The sequence below is a fragment of the Centrocercus urophasianus genome, unplaced genomic scaffold (genome assembly GCF_019232065.1).
Source record: "Centrocercus urophasianus isolate 14NV4802_14NV808 unplaced genomic scaffold, USGS_Curo_1.0 seq_25, whole genome shotgun sequence".
Taxonomy (NCBI): Eukaryota; Metazoa; Chordata; class Aves; order Galliformes; family Phasianidae; genus Centrocercus; species Centrocercus urophasianus.
In genome coordinates this window covers 3,351,707-3,368,710 of record NW_024884811.1, presented here as the reverse complement: position 1 = coordinate 3,368,710, position 17,004 = coordinate 3,351,707, and the positions used below count along the sequence as shown (strand labels likewise).

General features: G+C 37.3%; 1 protein-coding gene across 1 annotated transcript in view; it reads right to left on the bottom strand.

The window, feature by feature from the left end:
* The window catches only part of SV2C (synaptic vesicle glycoprotein 2C), a 64,541-nt gene extending 51,637 nt beyond the window's left edge, over positions 1–12,904 (bottom strand). The window contains exon 1 of the mRNA XM_042825817.1: positions 12,325–12,904. Within this exon, the coding sequence (XP_042681751.1) occupies positions 12,325–12,904 (580 nt within the window). The remainder of the gene's footprint in view (positions 1–12,324) is intronic.
* Positions 12,905–17,004: the final 4,100 nt, after the last annotated feature.

The window sequence follows — 17,004 nt, the reverse complement described above, 5'->3', positions numbered from 1 at the left end:
GCCAGAATCCTACATTGAAAACAGTTAGTCAATAACACTCTAAGAAACCTCAAAACATATGAAGGCAACTGACTGCAAGTGAATGGGTCTCATGGCATACTCAGAAGGCAGAAAAAATGTAACAGAAGACAAAATTTGATGATTGAAAATTGTAGGTCTAATCTGATTTAAAATTTTGGTCAAACACTGAAACAGTGTTCCACAAGATGTGGATGATATTTCATGTTTGTCAGTGTTCAAGAGGCATTTGTAAAATGCACACAACAACATGCAGTAACTTTTGGTTCACCCTGAAGAGGTCAGGCAGTTGGGTTATTCCATTCCATTCCATTCCATTCCATCATGCTGAGAATAAAATAAAAGTGGTCTCAAAGCACAGGTACCCTAACTTGTCACCCAATGGTGTGCTTACAAAGTTCAAGGCTAAGGCAGGAAGACAATTTTGTTAGCTGGGAGGAAAGAATAAGTGATGACAAATCTGTAGTCTCCACCGACAAAAAAAAAAAAAAAAAAAAAATCAGTTTGTCCAGGAATACAATTTTTGTGTATTTCTACATCAGATCTATTCCAGACTGTGTCAGCTCTGGGAGGGATTACAGAGTGAAACGCCATAGATGGAAGGTTTTTGCCATAGATTTTCTAGTGCTATATCAGAAATACCACTCTTGTGCAAATCAAATGTTCCATATCAATCATTTGCAGAAATGTTATTCAGCTATTATTTGTTGGTTTCCTCTGGCATGTTTATATTAAATTTATGGGCCTCACATGTACACAGTTTAGTTATTTCATGCATCTTGTGTGTGATCTTTGCAACCTGAAATGTTTGCAGCGTAAAGATCAGTTTCTTTCCAGAAGGTACAAATGGCATTTCGTTTCCTTATTCCCTCTAATTAGACTTATGAAGATTTTTATTTTTTTTATGTAGTAAATGCAAGCACTATGATTTAGCTCTGAACGTTTATGTTGTCTATTAGTTTACATTTGTACACCTCTGTGTTGTTGACATTGGTTAAAGATTCTGTTTGCTATTATCTCTCCATACAATTCCAGGGACTGTTACTTTACTGCATACCAAAAATTTGCAGAAACAAGTGTGCTGATTTCTATGTGTGTGTATATATATATATATTATATATACGCTATATCTTATCTATATAATATCGTATATTATATAGATATAATAGCGTATATTATATATACGCTACATCTTTACAGATGAGTTTCCTATGTACTCATATATTATTTTAATTAAAACAATGCAATGACTAGAAGAATAAATATTCTTGCATTTTCTCAGATCTAAATTAGATAAACTAATAAATACATAGAAGCTTAGTAATTATAGATGTTGTGACAGGTAACAGATCATTCAGTGAACAGAGAATTTTCTTCACAGCTGTATTTTCTGATAAGGGAGCAAAACTGAGAACACGGTAATCCAACACCTTTGCATTAGCTCGTCTTTGTCACTTTTATGAATGTTGTCATATCAATAACGAATTATTGTAAAAATTACAAACTATTACCTGATGTCAACATAATTTAATTTATTCTGTAACAATTTTCTCAGAACAAAAAGTAGGTCAAAGTTATTCAATTTTCGTCATTAGAATCATTTTCAGACTCAGTACTGATAGTGATCATTGCAGCAAACAGCAGTGCACACTGCTACTTTATACTACTCTTGCTTACTAGATAAATCAATAATGCATTACAGATAAAAAGACCAATGCAGTACTTCCCTGGTACTCACAGCATAAATAATTAATCAGTATTTAAATTTAGCAACACAGGGCTGTAAGAACAAGACAATATTTGATATTTTTCTTCCTATATACACAGCATTTTTAAAAGATAGTTGTTACCAATATCAACATGTAGAACAGTTTTATCAAAAACTCAGGTAATCCCACATGTTGATGTGAGGCTGTTGACAGATTCTCTAGGTGCTATAACTGAACGTATGATTTTCATGCTATCTTTTCCTTTGAGCCAATCACTCCTTCTGGCATTAGGAAGAAAATTCTAACAGACAAGCCTCAGATAAAACATACAGTTAAGCTAAGCTATCCTAATACCCCTAATTCCTGGTTGTCTTCCCTTGCAACTGCAGAGATTTCTCTGGATTTTGCTCTTCTCAAATTTAGATGCTAAATTCAGTGCACTCTTCACCCAGCTCTGAATTGACCCTGTCATGCCAGAAATTACTGTGACTTTGCAATTTGAAATGCACTTCCATGGAAATCCTGAGAATCAGAATAATTATAAATACTGCATGTGATTGAACTTGCTGTGCAATGTGCTAGGATTAATTAAATTTCAAAGTTAAAAAAAAAAAAAAGAAGAATTTTCACTAAAGCTTTAAATTGCCCACGCAGTCATCTGCATTAATCATCTCATTTCATATCAAAACCATTCATTTTGGCTACAAGTTTTATTGCCTGAATGTTAATTCCTTATTTGCCTAGTCCTGCTTCTGACTCAGAGCAGTCTATAAATATCACTGACTTTTAATTAGTGCTGAACTATTACAAAAAGTAACAAACTACAAAATACATATATATGTATCTATATTTATAGCAGAATTTAATACAAGAGATTAAAGAACTAATCTGTAAGATTACACTTCTAGCAAAGGGATCTATACAACAATAAAACTAATATATGTTTATTTCTTCAGAGTTAACTGACAACTATGTTGCAGTACTGTGCAAAGTTTTTTCCTTGTAAATAGGACAAACCAATTTTGTTTATTTTCCTCCATGTTGTAGTGGCTGTTATCATCTTTTTTTTCAGAATGCAGTGAAAAGGTAAAGGGAAGAGACACAAAGATGAAAAATAAACAGACAAATACCACAAACCTGGAAATATCTGACTTCAAAAAGCAAAGCAAAACAATACAAAACAAGAGTAGAAAAAACAACGAAGATACTGAATTAGACACTTGAATTAGACTCACTTTTATCTGGTGCAAGTTACCAGAAACCAGTATCTGAAACATCTCACACAGACTCTGACATGAAACAAGCTTTGCTTTACCTCACACAACCAGCACAGGAGTGAAAAAAGGAACTGCCTTTGCTAAGGGAGTGATGATGATCACACTTTGTTCTGCTTTCCCCCACATAGTCATAGAAATAGATTAACAAAAGCAGGCTGATAAATAACAGATCGGGATAATTCCCTGTGGGATACCCATATACCTGCTGATGATTTTTAATTAAGAGGCTTTTTAATTACTAATTTACAATGATGCCACTGGGCACAATTATATTTTCTGCATGGAAAACTGTTCAGGTGATTGTATACATCAGCTCATAATCTCCATTTCTTAAGAAGACTTGCTCACGGCAACTTCAGAACCAACCCTGACACCCTGAGCTCCAGGAGATCAGGAAAGTAGTTGTGCACTTGTGGAAACAAGGTCTGACAAATGCCACATAGAAACTACTCCCAAAAACTGAAAATCAGAAAGAAGTGGGACTATTGGCTAAGGGAGTTTCCTTTCTCAGTCATGTGCTGTTGTGCATTCAGTGAGGAAGGCCAAGCCTGTTGTCAGATGCTGCGGGAAATGCATGAGTGCAATAGATGGCCATCTATCATGTTAAATTCATCTCTCAAGCCCAGGCAAGGCACTGCACTGCTAACCAATCTGTCTGGCTGATGTGACATGAAGCTTGCAAACTGACTATATTTGGCTGCCCTTGGGAATGTAGAACTTTATATATGTAAAGCTGATGTCATCACCATTTCTTAACTTTCCTAATTTGTATTGCCATACTAACTTTCTACCATTCTGAAAAAACAAACTTCTATCAGCCTCACAAACTGGTTTCTGTGGATCTTTAGGTCACTTCATTCATCACACATTTATCCTAGAAAAGTTTACTTGTTAAGATAAACTAGGGGAGTCTAACATACAAAATGTGTTATCAAAGCCTCTTACATTTCCCACTAAGTGTATCAAAGACCAGAAGATATTGGTTAAAAGGGTGATCAGTTTAAGAGAGCTAGGGATCAATTCCAAGACCATTGTACAGGGAAGAAGAGAACAGTTTCCTTTCCCATCTAGAAGTCTGAGTAGTAAGTAAAGTTGGACAAAATGTAAAATTTGAGATTCTTCAATGAAAAAGTTAATGAAAGTTCTAGTCATGCAGCATATTTGAGATTCATTCCTTCCAGACACTTGTGGCCTGTTAGCTTGTTGCAGTGGCTGTAGTACAAAACCTTGCATTTGAAAGGTGAATATAAACTATTGAAAAATGCAAAAGAATGAATGAAAAAATAAGCTTTCATATATGTGATATATATGAAAATAATAATGTCCTGGAAAGACTATTAACCACCATTATGACTACTGTTAAATAAGTACTTGCATGAATAGTTTAAAAAATACCAGTTCGTCACATTCATTTGTCTATTTTAGCAGTAGCTCAATATCACTTCTTCATTTAAATATTTGTACATTTTTATTCTTCCATATAATCATGTATAACCAAGATGTTATAATGTATAACCAAGATGTTATAATTTGTATAACCAAGATGTTATAATTGCAATATAATCAAGAGAGTAAAGCAAAGCAGACAACGATCACAAAAGAGAATAAACGGAAGAGCTTACCCTTGGGTTGAGCTCACCAGAAGATACCAAAAGAGGGGATCTCCAGAAGAGATCCTTCCCCTCTGGTAGCCAGCTCTTAAATAGGTCCAGGAGGGGTGGAGCCTGGCTCCACCCCTTCCGGCAGCACAGGTGAATTGCCTTCAGCTGTGCTCCTCTGGCTGACTCAAGGCTCACCTCAGGTGATTAATCAGAGGTTCAGGCCGTGACTCAGCAGTTCCCATACAAATCAAAACTAAACTAAACTACTCTTTCAAAGGACACAGGTGCATACAGTGAGAATAGATGCATCCATCGCAGTGAAAGAATTATGTCTGGATTAAAATGCGGACAGAGTAGGGGAAAAAAGTTAACTTATATAAATTAAAGAAAAAGTTAATTCATATAAACAAACCAAAGTACTAGGATAAGCAGCTTTTTCAAATCTTACACATCTTAGCATTCAAGTGACTCGCAATAGTTGAAATATTGATAGTATGATATAAAATGATCAGTAAGAAGGTTTGAAAGCTTCTAAATCCTTCATTGATTAAATCCATAGGCAAAATGCATTGGAAGAATTTTACTCAGACGTGACAAAAAGCCGTTAAATTGTGTTTGATCTACATCATAATGAGGTTCATTAACACAGTCTCTGTAAAAATATTTGGTCTCCTTGCTGAGAGCTCATGGGTCCTCCCTTTCATTTCAGAGCTTAAAATTTTATACAAGACGCAGACTTCATATCAGCTGGGTAGACTGGGGAAGAGCAGTTGTTGTCTTCTACCTTGACTTCAGCAAGGCTTTTGATACTGTGTCCCACGACATCCTTATAACAAAGCTGAGGAAGTGTGGGATAGATGAAGATGGTGAGGTGGGTTGAGAACTTGCTGACTGGCCGAGCTCATAGGATGGTGATTAGTAGTGCAGAGTCTGGTTGAAGACCTGTGACTAGTGGTATTCCTCAGAGGTCGGTGCTGTGTCCGGTCTTGTTCATTATCTTCACTTTTCCGATGAGGAAATTATGTTCACCCTCAGCAAGTACGCTGATGATACAAAGCTGGGAGGAATATCTGACTGTGAAGAAGACTGTGCTGCCATTCAGCAAGACCTGGACAGATGGAGAGCTGGGCAGCAAGAAAACAGATGAGGTTTAACAAAAGCAAGTGTAGAGTTTTGCATCTGGGAAGGAACAACCACAAGTATCAGTACAGGTTGGGGCATGACCTGGTGGAAAGGAGCTTGCAGAGAGGGACCTAAGAGTCCTGGTGGACAGCAGGTTGGCTGTGAGCCAGCAGTGTGCCCTAGTGGGCAGGAAGGCCAGTGGGATCCTGGTGTGCATTAAAAGGAGCATGGCCATCAAGTCCAGTGAGGCGAACCTCCTCCTCTACTCTGCCCTGGTCAGGCCTCAACTGGAATACTGTGTCCAGTTTTGGGCTCCCTGGTACAAAAAAGACAGGGATCTCCTGGGAAGAGTCCAGCAGAGGGCCATAAAGATGATAATGGGTCTGGAGCATCCTATCAGGAAAGCCTGGGTGAGCTGGGGCTGTTCAGCCTTGAGAAAAGAAGACTCAGAGGGGATCTTATTGATGTTTATAAATATCTTAAGTGTGGGAGTCAAAGGGACATGGCTAACCTCTATTTAACGGTCTGTGGGGACAGGACAATGAGAAACAGCCTTAAACTTGAGCATACGAAGTTCCACACAAATATGCAAAGGAACTTCTTCACAGTGAGGGTGTCAGAGCACTGGAACAGGTTGTGCAGGGAGGTTTCGAATTCTCTTCCCTGGACAGACTTGCCTGGATGCCTACCTGAACAGCCTGCTATAGGGAGCCTGCTTTGCAGGACTTGAGGATCTCTGGAGGTCCCTTCCAACCCCTACAGTTATGTGATTCTGTGATTGAGAGCTGCAAGTACTCAAACAATTATGCATTTGAAGAAATGAAAGCTCTGGGTTGTAAAGTAACTGTGTTGCAGAATTATCCAGAACAGAACCTTGAAAAAAATGCACCACCATATCCAAAATGTTCAGTTTAGTTAAAAGATTGGATCTGATGTATTGATTTAAGAAGTGATATATAATCAGCCAGAGATGCTGCAGCAGTTGAGGGAGGGAAGAAAGAGTGATGGTGACAGCCAAATTAAACATGGGAAATCACCATGGCCCTCAGGCTTTTCCTTTGGGAGGCATTTCCTTCTTTCTGCCATTTTTGTAAGATTATACACTTGCGTGTGGCATGAATGGAAAATCACTGATCTGAGATTGGACAGGCAGAAAATAACCTGCAGTGCCTAAAAGAACAGTCCAGCAATTTTTAAGTTTTAGACACAATCAATCACTGAGACAAAGATTTAAGATAACTGCAAACAAAATTATTCAGCTTTATTTATGTATGCAGATTAACGATACAGGCATATTTGCACATGTTGCTAAAACATGCTTGTAACAGACTTGCTAGATGCAGAAGTATCTTAATGGCTACTTACACAATCTTCACAAGTATATGCATTATCCTAATTACAGGCTATAATTTTCATCATCAAAATAAAAGCCAGTTTCCAATATGTACTCATTGAATTCAGCTGAAGTAAGCACAGCTTCAGTCTTGAAAAATGTTATATTCTGGCAATGAATGGTTGGCTCAAAAAGTTGCCCAGTAATTTACTAGCTCAACATAGAGGTAGTTTTATCTCTTTGGCATTATTCCAACGTATGCAAGTATAGTAATGTCCATTAATTTAAAAAAAAAAAAAAAAAAGAAAAAAAAAAAACATAATGCTACTTACAGAGTTCTCAAAAAATAAGTCGGATAAAACAGCAAGTGGCTCTGCAGTGCAGTCACTGTGAAGGTTTTTTATTATATTTGTTACTCAGGTTGAATCTGCATGCCTGAGTGGGGTATGGAGGCAAATAAATAGTATATTTAACCCTGCAGTGTGGGGTTAACAGTGAACCTCTTAAAAGTGAAGAATGAACATGTAGGTTGATGCTCAGCTTGTAGTCCTCAGTAAAGCCTGCATGCAGGAACCATGTGAAAGAATAAAAAGCTGACTTGGTGGTGTTGTTCTTCCTAATAGCACAGTGGTTTGGCAGTGAGAAAATCACACTCTGAAAAGGAGGGCAGCTGTAAACCACCTTGAATTATAGAAATCTGTAGCCTCTCTGCTGGGAGAACATACTGTGTTTTGTTAATGTTTTGAATTCATGCTTCCATATCCCATCTTGTTACCAGCCCATAACATTCCCTGAGATGTGTTCAGTCTGCCTCTTAGCAGGCAAAAATCACATCACATACCCTCCACTGTGTTGTTTTTTTTTTCTTTCAGAAAAGAAAAAGAAACACAACCATCATCTCCACTGCTCCAAACAGTATAGCTGGTTAGAACAGAGGAGGATATGTCTCTTACTTTTTCTCCCTCAAACAATTATGGTTGGAAGGTACACAGAAAAAGCACAGTCACAGGTGTACTTTATTAATGTCACTGTAAGAGAGCTGTACAGTGAGGTGAAAAGCATGCATGATGGCATTTGTATTTCTCACATCTTCTGAAGAAATAAGCATTAATCCTACAAAACAGTCTTCACCCTGTTCTGCAATATTTAGTACACATTTAAATTATTGCATGTCTATTTTCAAATATTGCTACAAAAGATTTATTACTACTATTAACAATAAATGCAAGTAACCATTATTTCAGCAAGATTCCCCACACTCTAAGGTCTGCAATGGTTATAGTAACTGCTCTTAGCCTACATGCCTTCCTTGTGAATACAGTAACTTTCAGAACCACAAATAAGTACTTAACATTTTGACATCCCTGAAACATTCACAAAAAATTATACCATGGCCAACACTTCACATTGAAAATGAAGCCTAATTTTTTCTTTTTCTTTTTTTTTTTTCTCAGAAGAGTCATGAATTTTAACATGCTCTCCATATTAGAGAAAACATAGAAATCTGCTGGAAGTCATCTTAATCTGAATCTCCACAACTGGAGAAGCAGCTCCAGAAAGAATTTTTTTTCAGTGAACTACGTGAAGGATACCCAGGAGAAGCATAATCTGAGAATAACAGTAGAATTTCAGATTTGTACATGTGCTTAAGTTTCTAAGAATATGTGCAAGGGATCTGTGGTTTTAGTTAGGCATCTAGACAATTTGGAGAAAACCCATCAGACAAGTAGATGCATTAATATTTTCAAAAAGTCTGGACCCAGTTCCTTCAGTCCTTTGTTCAATATACAATGTAACTGTGCATTTCCAGATTTCTGCCAAAGCCATGGAAATGCATACAGGTTCAGAAAGAGAATAAATGGCTCAAGCTGTGTGATCTTAAAGATATTTAGGCCCTATTCTTTGTATGAACCAGCAACTCCATATGCAACTCATGAGTTCAGTATTCCTTTTAAGATACTGGCCTCTGAAAAAGATAGTAGTTATAATACAAATGGCTTACCTGTTGTCAGGTTTTCTTAGCAGGAATGCAAAAAGAAGAAAAGTTTAAGGAAAATAATTGCTTAATCCGGTGACTTTCATATTGATTTTTTGTGTGAAAGGCTTCCACCTTGGTTAAGAGGATTAGATCAGAGTATCCAGTCCTGTTTAAAATCTTCATTAATGATCTAGACAATAGTAGAGTACATCCTGATTAAACTTGCAACTAACGTGAAACTGGGAGGAGTGGCTGACTTGCTAGAGGGCCATGCAGCCATCCAGAGGGACCTCAACAGCCTGGACAGGTTGGCTCACGGGAAACTTATTGAGTTCAACAAGAAGTGAAGAGTTCTGCACTTGGGGAGGAAGGAACAATCTCAGGCATCAGCACACGTGAGGTCTACCCAGCTGAAAAAGAGCTCTACAGAAAGAGACCTGGGAGTCCTGTTGGTTGCCAGCTTGAACATGAGTCAGCAATGTGCCCTCACCATAAAGAAGGCTAACGGTACTCTTGGCAAAGTATTGCCACTAGATTAAGAGAGAAGATCTCTCCCGTCTAATCACGCTTTACAAGGCCACATCTGGAGTGCTGTGCTCAGTTCTGGGCCTCACAGTACAAAACAGTTGTGAACATGCTGTAAGCAGAGCTGCACGGTTGGTGACAAGTTACTTTAACCTTGCAATAATTTAATCACATCAGCTTCCTTGTTTTGAAGGAAACATCAATTCAGAGAGGAAAAAAGATACATGTTCTATAATTCTAATAAAAACTTCCTCCTAATAAGTTTATGGGCTCTGAAATACTGCTGATGATTAATCAAAGCAGAAGGTCACACAGGAGTGAATACAGAGGGAATTTATCCTGGTGCAAGTAAAACAAAAAAATGTGACAGTGATTTTATGGATATTGCCAAATACTTTTAATCAGCTCATGTCTTCTAATAAACCATCATGACATGAAGTATGGCTGAGGTATGAGAAATTGGGTTTTACAATTAGTTGAGTGAATGAGTGCTTTTTCAATGACAAATTAGGGTGTTCTCAGGTTATTTCTAAATAGTCCAGCAAAATGCCTTAGAAATAAATGTTACGTATGTGTAAGAATTCCTCTTCATAACTCCTAGCATTGGTCTCATGACTTTAGTATTCTAATATCAAAGTCCTCTAGATTATGGACTTAAAACCATGGAAAAAAACCATGCATGTCTAGAAGACCCCAGTCAGGACATAATTATGATGTGAAATCACAGCAGTGGAGTAATTGAAATGGATAGCTGTGAGGATCTAGTTATGATCATATCATTCATGGTCCTGATGAATATTTTGTATTACTGGAATTATGATTATGCTGTCTGCAAAGGCTGCATGTCTATATCGGCTACAAGCATTACAGTCATCACTGTAGAGAAGGATTCCAACCTGCAGTGTATTTCTATTAGCAATGGGCAAGTAATATCATTTTTCTGCAACTATTGATTAAACAACCACATTACAATTCCACACTACACTGCAGGGAAGGAAAAAAAAAAAAAAAGACTAATTAGTTCCAGTGTTATTTTTGTTTATTTTTGTTTTTAGCACCTTAATCTTTTAACATAGGATTATTTGTTTGTTAAGGCTACTGTTCTGCTATTACAAAAGGAAGATATGGGAACAGCCATCACAGATCCTATATTTTAGACATCATAATATATTGCTTGCACAACTAAGCCTTCACTTAATTTAATTTTCAAGCAATAGTTTTGTCCATACATACATAATATGAGGGATGTAATAGCTTCTGTACTGAGCTGTATTTAATAATTGATGGAGTCATTCCAATATATCTCAAGACAACATCATAAAAAGTCCAGTGACTGAGGAACCCTTAGCCCTTATCCTGACATGGGTCATATCGTAACAGGCAGACATGAATTGTCACGGACAACTACAACTGTGGGGACAGCACCTCCTGCTCTCAATCACAGACACCTCCACAGTGCTCACAACAGTTGTTTAAACAAAACACTGTTTTTTGAAAATATATTTTTCTCCATGTTATGTATTCTGTGGTATTATCTACACTAGCGAAGTAAAAATTAAAGTAACATTCCTCTTCAGGTTGTTTTTGTTTCTCTTCATTCTTCCTACTCTTTGAACTACTTGGAAAGATCCAAAATGGCTATATATAGATATGTTTATACACATTCTTTCTATAAAAAGTAGATCTGAAAACACACAGATTCAAGCATGACAAATTAAATGACCAAAAAAACGTAAGTTTGTGTAAACAAGCAGTACCAATCAGATTACTTGCATGCATCCTCTTTAGCCATAAAAATTTAGATAAATTAATTTATTTTAGTAGAAATCACTGCACTGTACAGATAGCTGGAGCAGTTCGTTTCTAACAGTAAATCATCAAATGGAAAGGAATTTCTCAAAGCTCCCAGTGAGAACTCAGATCCTCTTTCCACTCATTACCTTCTGATACAGAAGGATTTTAAATTTACTGAAACAGTGCCAGACTACTAGTATCAGAATGTCAGGCATACCCAGCACAAGCACAGACTGGCTTGCAGCACTCTCACCTAGGCACAAAAGGCTGCTTCAGTTGCCTCTTTGCACCATCAGAGGGAAGAGTCAATGGGACAAAATGCAGCTCTTCCCTACCAACCAGACACAGAAAACATAACTCCTGAGCATCTTTAGCCATCCTCTCCTGTGGCTTCTCTCCCCCTGACTCAAAGTAAATATTGCAATTTTCAGATGGCTAGAGAATAGTTAGTGAGAGAAAAAAAGATAAAAGTGAGAAAAAAAAGCTAGACAGTACTTTTCTGGATTTCCTGCATTCCCATTTTGTATTTCACCCAACCCTTGGGAATGCTCTCACTCAGCATGATAACTGCTGCTGGACAGCTGTGTGTAATATGTAATTTATTCTTTATCACATCTGTGTAAATCTTGAAGAGTTTCAAAAATTCACTCCTTATTTCTTTATTTCCTTTTAATATCTGGATACCTACTCCTGTAAACAAGAAAAAGAATATCTCTTGTGTTAAATTTTACTATGCAATCTTCCACCTTACTGAGGTATTTACACTTAAGAGATTGAAAATAAAACAACTATTTGAAACATAATTACAGATTTCATTAAATTTGTATTAGCACTTAGTGTGGTTTGCTTCTCTATATTCAATACAAAAATACTTGTATGCTAGCAATGCTGTTAACAAAATTCATAGTTAGGCGTAATGTAAGTGAAATCTGTATCAGCAAAAAGACAGAAAGAAGACTTCACTCACCAAGCCATCCTGATCCAGAATTGGGTATACACATATCTGTCTCAGCACTGGGCAACACAAATCCAACCACAAAAACTTCTACTCCATCAGCCATTAGAGCCATTCCCAAAACAAAAAACAGGGCCCACTGGAATCGACCATGGCCACATTCTTGTATTATCAGTTCGTACTGCTGTGCTAATTCTTCTTCATCAGCTTTCCTTTCTGTTTCCAGTTCATGACGATCTTTATACTCATCACGCACAGGTTGCCCTAAGGCCACCATGCCATCTTTGCCCTGCCCCATGTTGGGGATTCCCTGATACTCCCCTTCATAAATTTCATCATCTTCATCGTGCCCTTCAGTTGCTTCACTTGATCCTTCATCATCATTAGCTTCCACACCATAATTTCCTCCTTGGACGTAGTAATCATCATCATCTTCCTCGTCCTGGAATCGACTGTAGGACCTCTGTGTGTAGCCATCCTGAGCTTTGTCAACAGCTTTATTCACTTTTTTCACAGCTTGTCTCTTTACCTCTTTGGCAATATCTTTTGCCCCTTTCACTAATGAAGTCCTGTCTTTGTATGATTCCTCCATCTTGTATCTGTTCTACCGCAGTCAACTGCTGAACACTATTTGGAAAATCTATTGTGTGTTGGACACCAGCAGGAAGAGGCGAAGAACCTGCAAAATATGAGAGAAAAAAACCAAAAGTTTATTTCTTATTTGCCTCCACACATTACGTAGTGAAGTATCAACACTGGACACTGCAGTTGAGGACTTCAGCTATAATATTTCATGTTAGAAGGAAAATATTCTATAGTAAAATCTAGTATCTACAAGTTTTCAGAATGAAAACTGAATTTTTCAGTAGATGCTGGATTTTGTTCTGAAGGAAAACAAGCTGTTCCGCAAGCTATACTTCACAATTGCTCTGTTTCCACTGCCCTTTCCCATTTAAACTGCTGTGTAGTAAAAGGCTACAAATATCTGCTTTTATTCTTAAAGATTTTCCAGTTTCAGTAATGCTTCCATCCCCCAAATGAATAAAACTACTAAGGAGCTCTGTACCAGTTGACTGAACTTCGTCAATGCATTCACACAGAGCAAAGCTTAATGATTTTGGCACAGCCTCATGCTACAATCAGTGCAAGGAGATGAGTGGGTTGAAATGGCAACTGTTCCACACTTTGGCAACTTCCAGTCCCAAAATCAGACAGAGAGCATCCCTCTTTTACTTGCCCATAGTGACAGGCAGGATGGATCAATCACGTATCCTCAGCTAATATACACCAGAGTGTTAGTCCAAGCATGATCTCATGCTGATTGATTTGTGTGAAAGCACCAGAATGTTTCATCCTACTTTCCCTTCCAGTCATCCTGCTACAGTGTTCCACCTCTTTCTCTGTGTCAGCATTTGTGACCCTGCAGCTTCATACAAAGCACCATGCTCCACGGGACATAACCATTTCCTTTTTTTTTTTTTCTTTTCTTTTTCTTCTGGGCAATATTTAGGTATACCAGGAAGGTAATTTGGCTCATCACATCCTGCAAACACTAGGGGTATTTGCACAATCACTATGGTTAGTAAAAAGCAATGGTGGCTGAGTGCAAGCAGAAGTAAGGAAGAAAAGCAGGCTCTTTCATTGGTAATAGTCCATAGTTAGAACATAGAACAGCTGAAATTGATTACAGAACTGCACCATTACTCATGTTTCTGAAGGGGCAGGGATGAAACTGGGAGTTGTGTCAGGGTTGCAGAAACACCACCTCTGGGAGAAAACAGGCTTTAATTTCTCTATCACTGTAAACACTGCCTGCTTCCAGCTAGGGGAAGAGGTTATTTTTAACCATGATGATTTTAATGATCCATTTTTCCAACTTCACAAAAAGCTAAAGTTGCAATACTGAGAACACAGTGGGATGTAAAACAGGAGTAAGAATAAATGGCTGCAAATTTCTGAAGGAAATCCTACTCCTAAGGTATTGTGGATCTGTCCTCTGAGGTCCACAGGAGCTCAGAAGCTGACATTTATTCATTCCATTGCAAATGCCTTCCAGAAGTATATTCCAGGAATCAGTTTTCAAACTAATACTGCTTTGAGGGATAGAAAGGCAGATAGAAAAGACAGAGATAGAAAGATTTTACACATAAGGAAAAACTTTTTAGACATAAGGAAAAGCTTTTTCTCTCAGAGGGTGGTCAGGCACTGGAATGGCTGCCCAGGGAGCTGGTGGAGTCGCCGTCCCTGGCAGTGTTCAAGAGGTGCCTGGATGAGGAGCTGCGAGATATGGCTTAGTGCTTGTGGCAGTGGTGATGGGAGGATGGTTGGACTAGATGATCTTGTAGATCCTTTCCAACCTTGTGATTCTATGATTTTATGATTCTATGAAAGAATTATAGACTTCACTGTATTAACTAAGGACATGATGCACTTTTGATAAAAGAAAACCAAACTGAAAATCACAAAATATGCAGGGAAAAGAAGCCAAAAGACATGTCACTAGATCTGCTTGCTTGATTGTTTTTATAACGATTACAGATATTCACCTATTATTTGTTTTTGGCCCCTTCCTCTAAATTAACTTTAACTACTCTGAATGTTTCTCAAAGAAATCAGATGTGATGTCATTATTCAGCTCTTCAACTCAAATTGAAACATTTTCTGGAAAAGAAATGCAGCCTTAGCAAAAAAAAAAATATATATATCATGTAATATTTATGGCTGAAAACTGTAGCCTGCGTTTAGGTACATGATGATTCTTCTAAGTAGGTCATCTTGCTGAATCTTTTATGCTAAGGCAGTTTCTCTAATTGCAGCTTTTCAGTTTTCAAGGTGCTCCTCCAAAGTTACTGTCTGTACTGAATTAGGTATCTCATCCTATGTGTGGACTGCAGTATCTACTAGCTGTTACTGAGCTATACAAAAACGTTCACCAAACCTACTGCAGCCTTCCACAGATGCTACCAGGACCTTCACAAGTTCCTCATCACTATTTTTCTGAGAGTGAACAATTACAACGTGTTCCCGGATCATTTTGATCATTTTAGATTATTTCCAGGCATGCACATACAGTGCATTTAAACTAAAGGCTCAAATGCCATGATTCTTGATATTTTCCTTTCAGAAATTACAGCCTTCTTTTAAAGATTATCAGTTCATATTGATTTTGTCAAACTCAATTTTACTGTATAGTTTTTCTGTGGAGAGAAGACTGCAGGTATTTAAGAATATTGAATGAAAGTGCAAATGTCAACAGTGGCAAAGCAGTGATTGCACTTCCATGGCTCACCTACCTCATGAGTTCAGTGAGCTACACTCTAAAAATAAGTCTTCAAAAGCAACTGAGCTTATAGTGCAGTTTATAATAGACCAAGTATGTCAATAAGGAACTATACCTGTTCTAATTAATTAACAACATAACTCTGACAGCAAAAAAAAACCTGCATGCAGACTAAATCAAACTTCTGTCTAGGCAGACCAGAAAGATGTACTGCACATGAAAACATAAATTCACTTTTATCTTGCCTAGGTTTTCTAGCAGCGTACTTTATTGGACCACTATTCTTTCCAACAACTTTTCCTTCTCAGTGAACTGAAATCCCTGCCTTAAGGGTGAGAAGTACAAAGAGCAATTATTTATAGCCCATGCGTGATAGATACCCACCCTTTTAATTATGACAAACTGATTGACTGCAAGTAAGCAACTGGAGACTCTGAAAGAATGAGGATTATCAACTACCTGAGTAGCATAAAGCAGCTAAAGCAGCTGAAAGTCCAGACACTACTGTTAGTGTTACACAACAAGCCTGTTTGCCTCAACTAAACTAAACAACAGATTCCTGTTCAGTTCCTTTGAATAAAAATAAAAATATCAAAATATAAAGAATAATTTATTATTCTTATTTCTCTGGGAATATAGTGTCTTTGCTTGAAATAAAGATATTGTTTCAAGTAATATTAACAAATATATTTTTCAAAACATTCAAAAATTTAAAGATTCAAAATAAACATATTATCTGTTTGCTCTAATGTTTATTCTTTTTCATTCTATTATATTACTATATTTATTTCATTCTGCCACGTTTATGTAATATGATGGTACGTATTTTGCTACACCTTAAATAAAAGCAGGGCATTGCAAAATAAATCAATGAAGTCCCAGGAGGTTGTAAATTTGGGAGACATCAGAAATCCTATTTCCCACAAACACTTGCATCTTTGCTAAATGTAGGCTATAGGAAGACACAGTGAAGGCTCTGGGTTATGTAACAGGCACACAGTATTCACTATATGCCCATATTCACGCAATAAATTACCAATAGAACTGGAAGCCACACTCAAATGGAGCTACAGCATTTAGGATACACTTAAGGACCTAGTACAGCATCTGTCCTGTGTTTCTTTTGAATTCGTGAATATTCTTCAAATAGAAATAAAACATTAGAAACACTTCATATTTTAATCAATGCCTCTTCATTTTTAACCAACATTTTGATTGGAGTTTGATTTTGCCTTTTTCCAGCCTTCATTTCATTGTTATTGAGCTTTGCATGAATACCAAGCATTTTGAGTTTATCTGTTGTCAAGGGTTAGTCTTCATCTGAAGATACAATCTTCTGTTAGATCATAATCACATCCAATTTTACCTCTCTGATGTGTCAAATGGTTTTATATCCAGATGAAAAGTAAGTA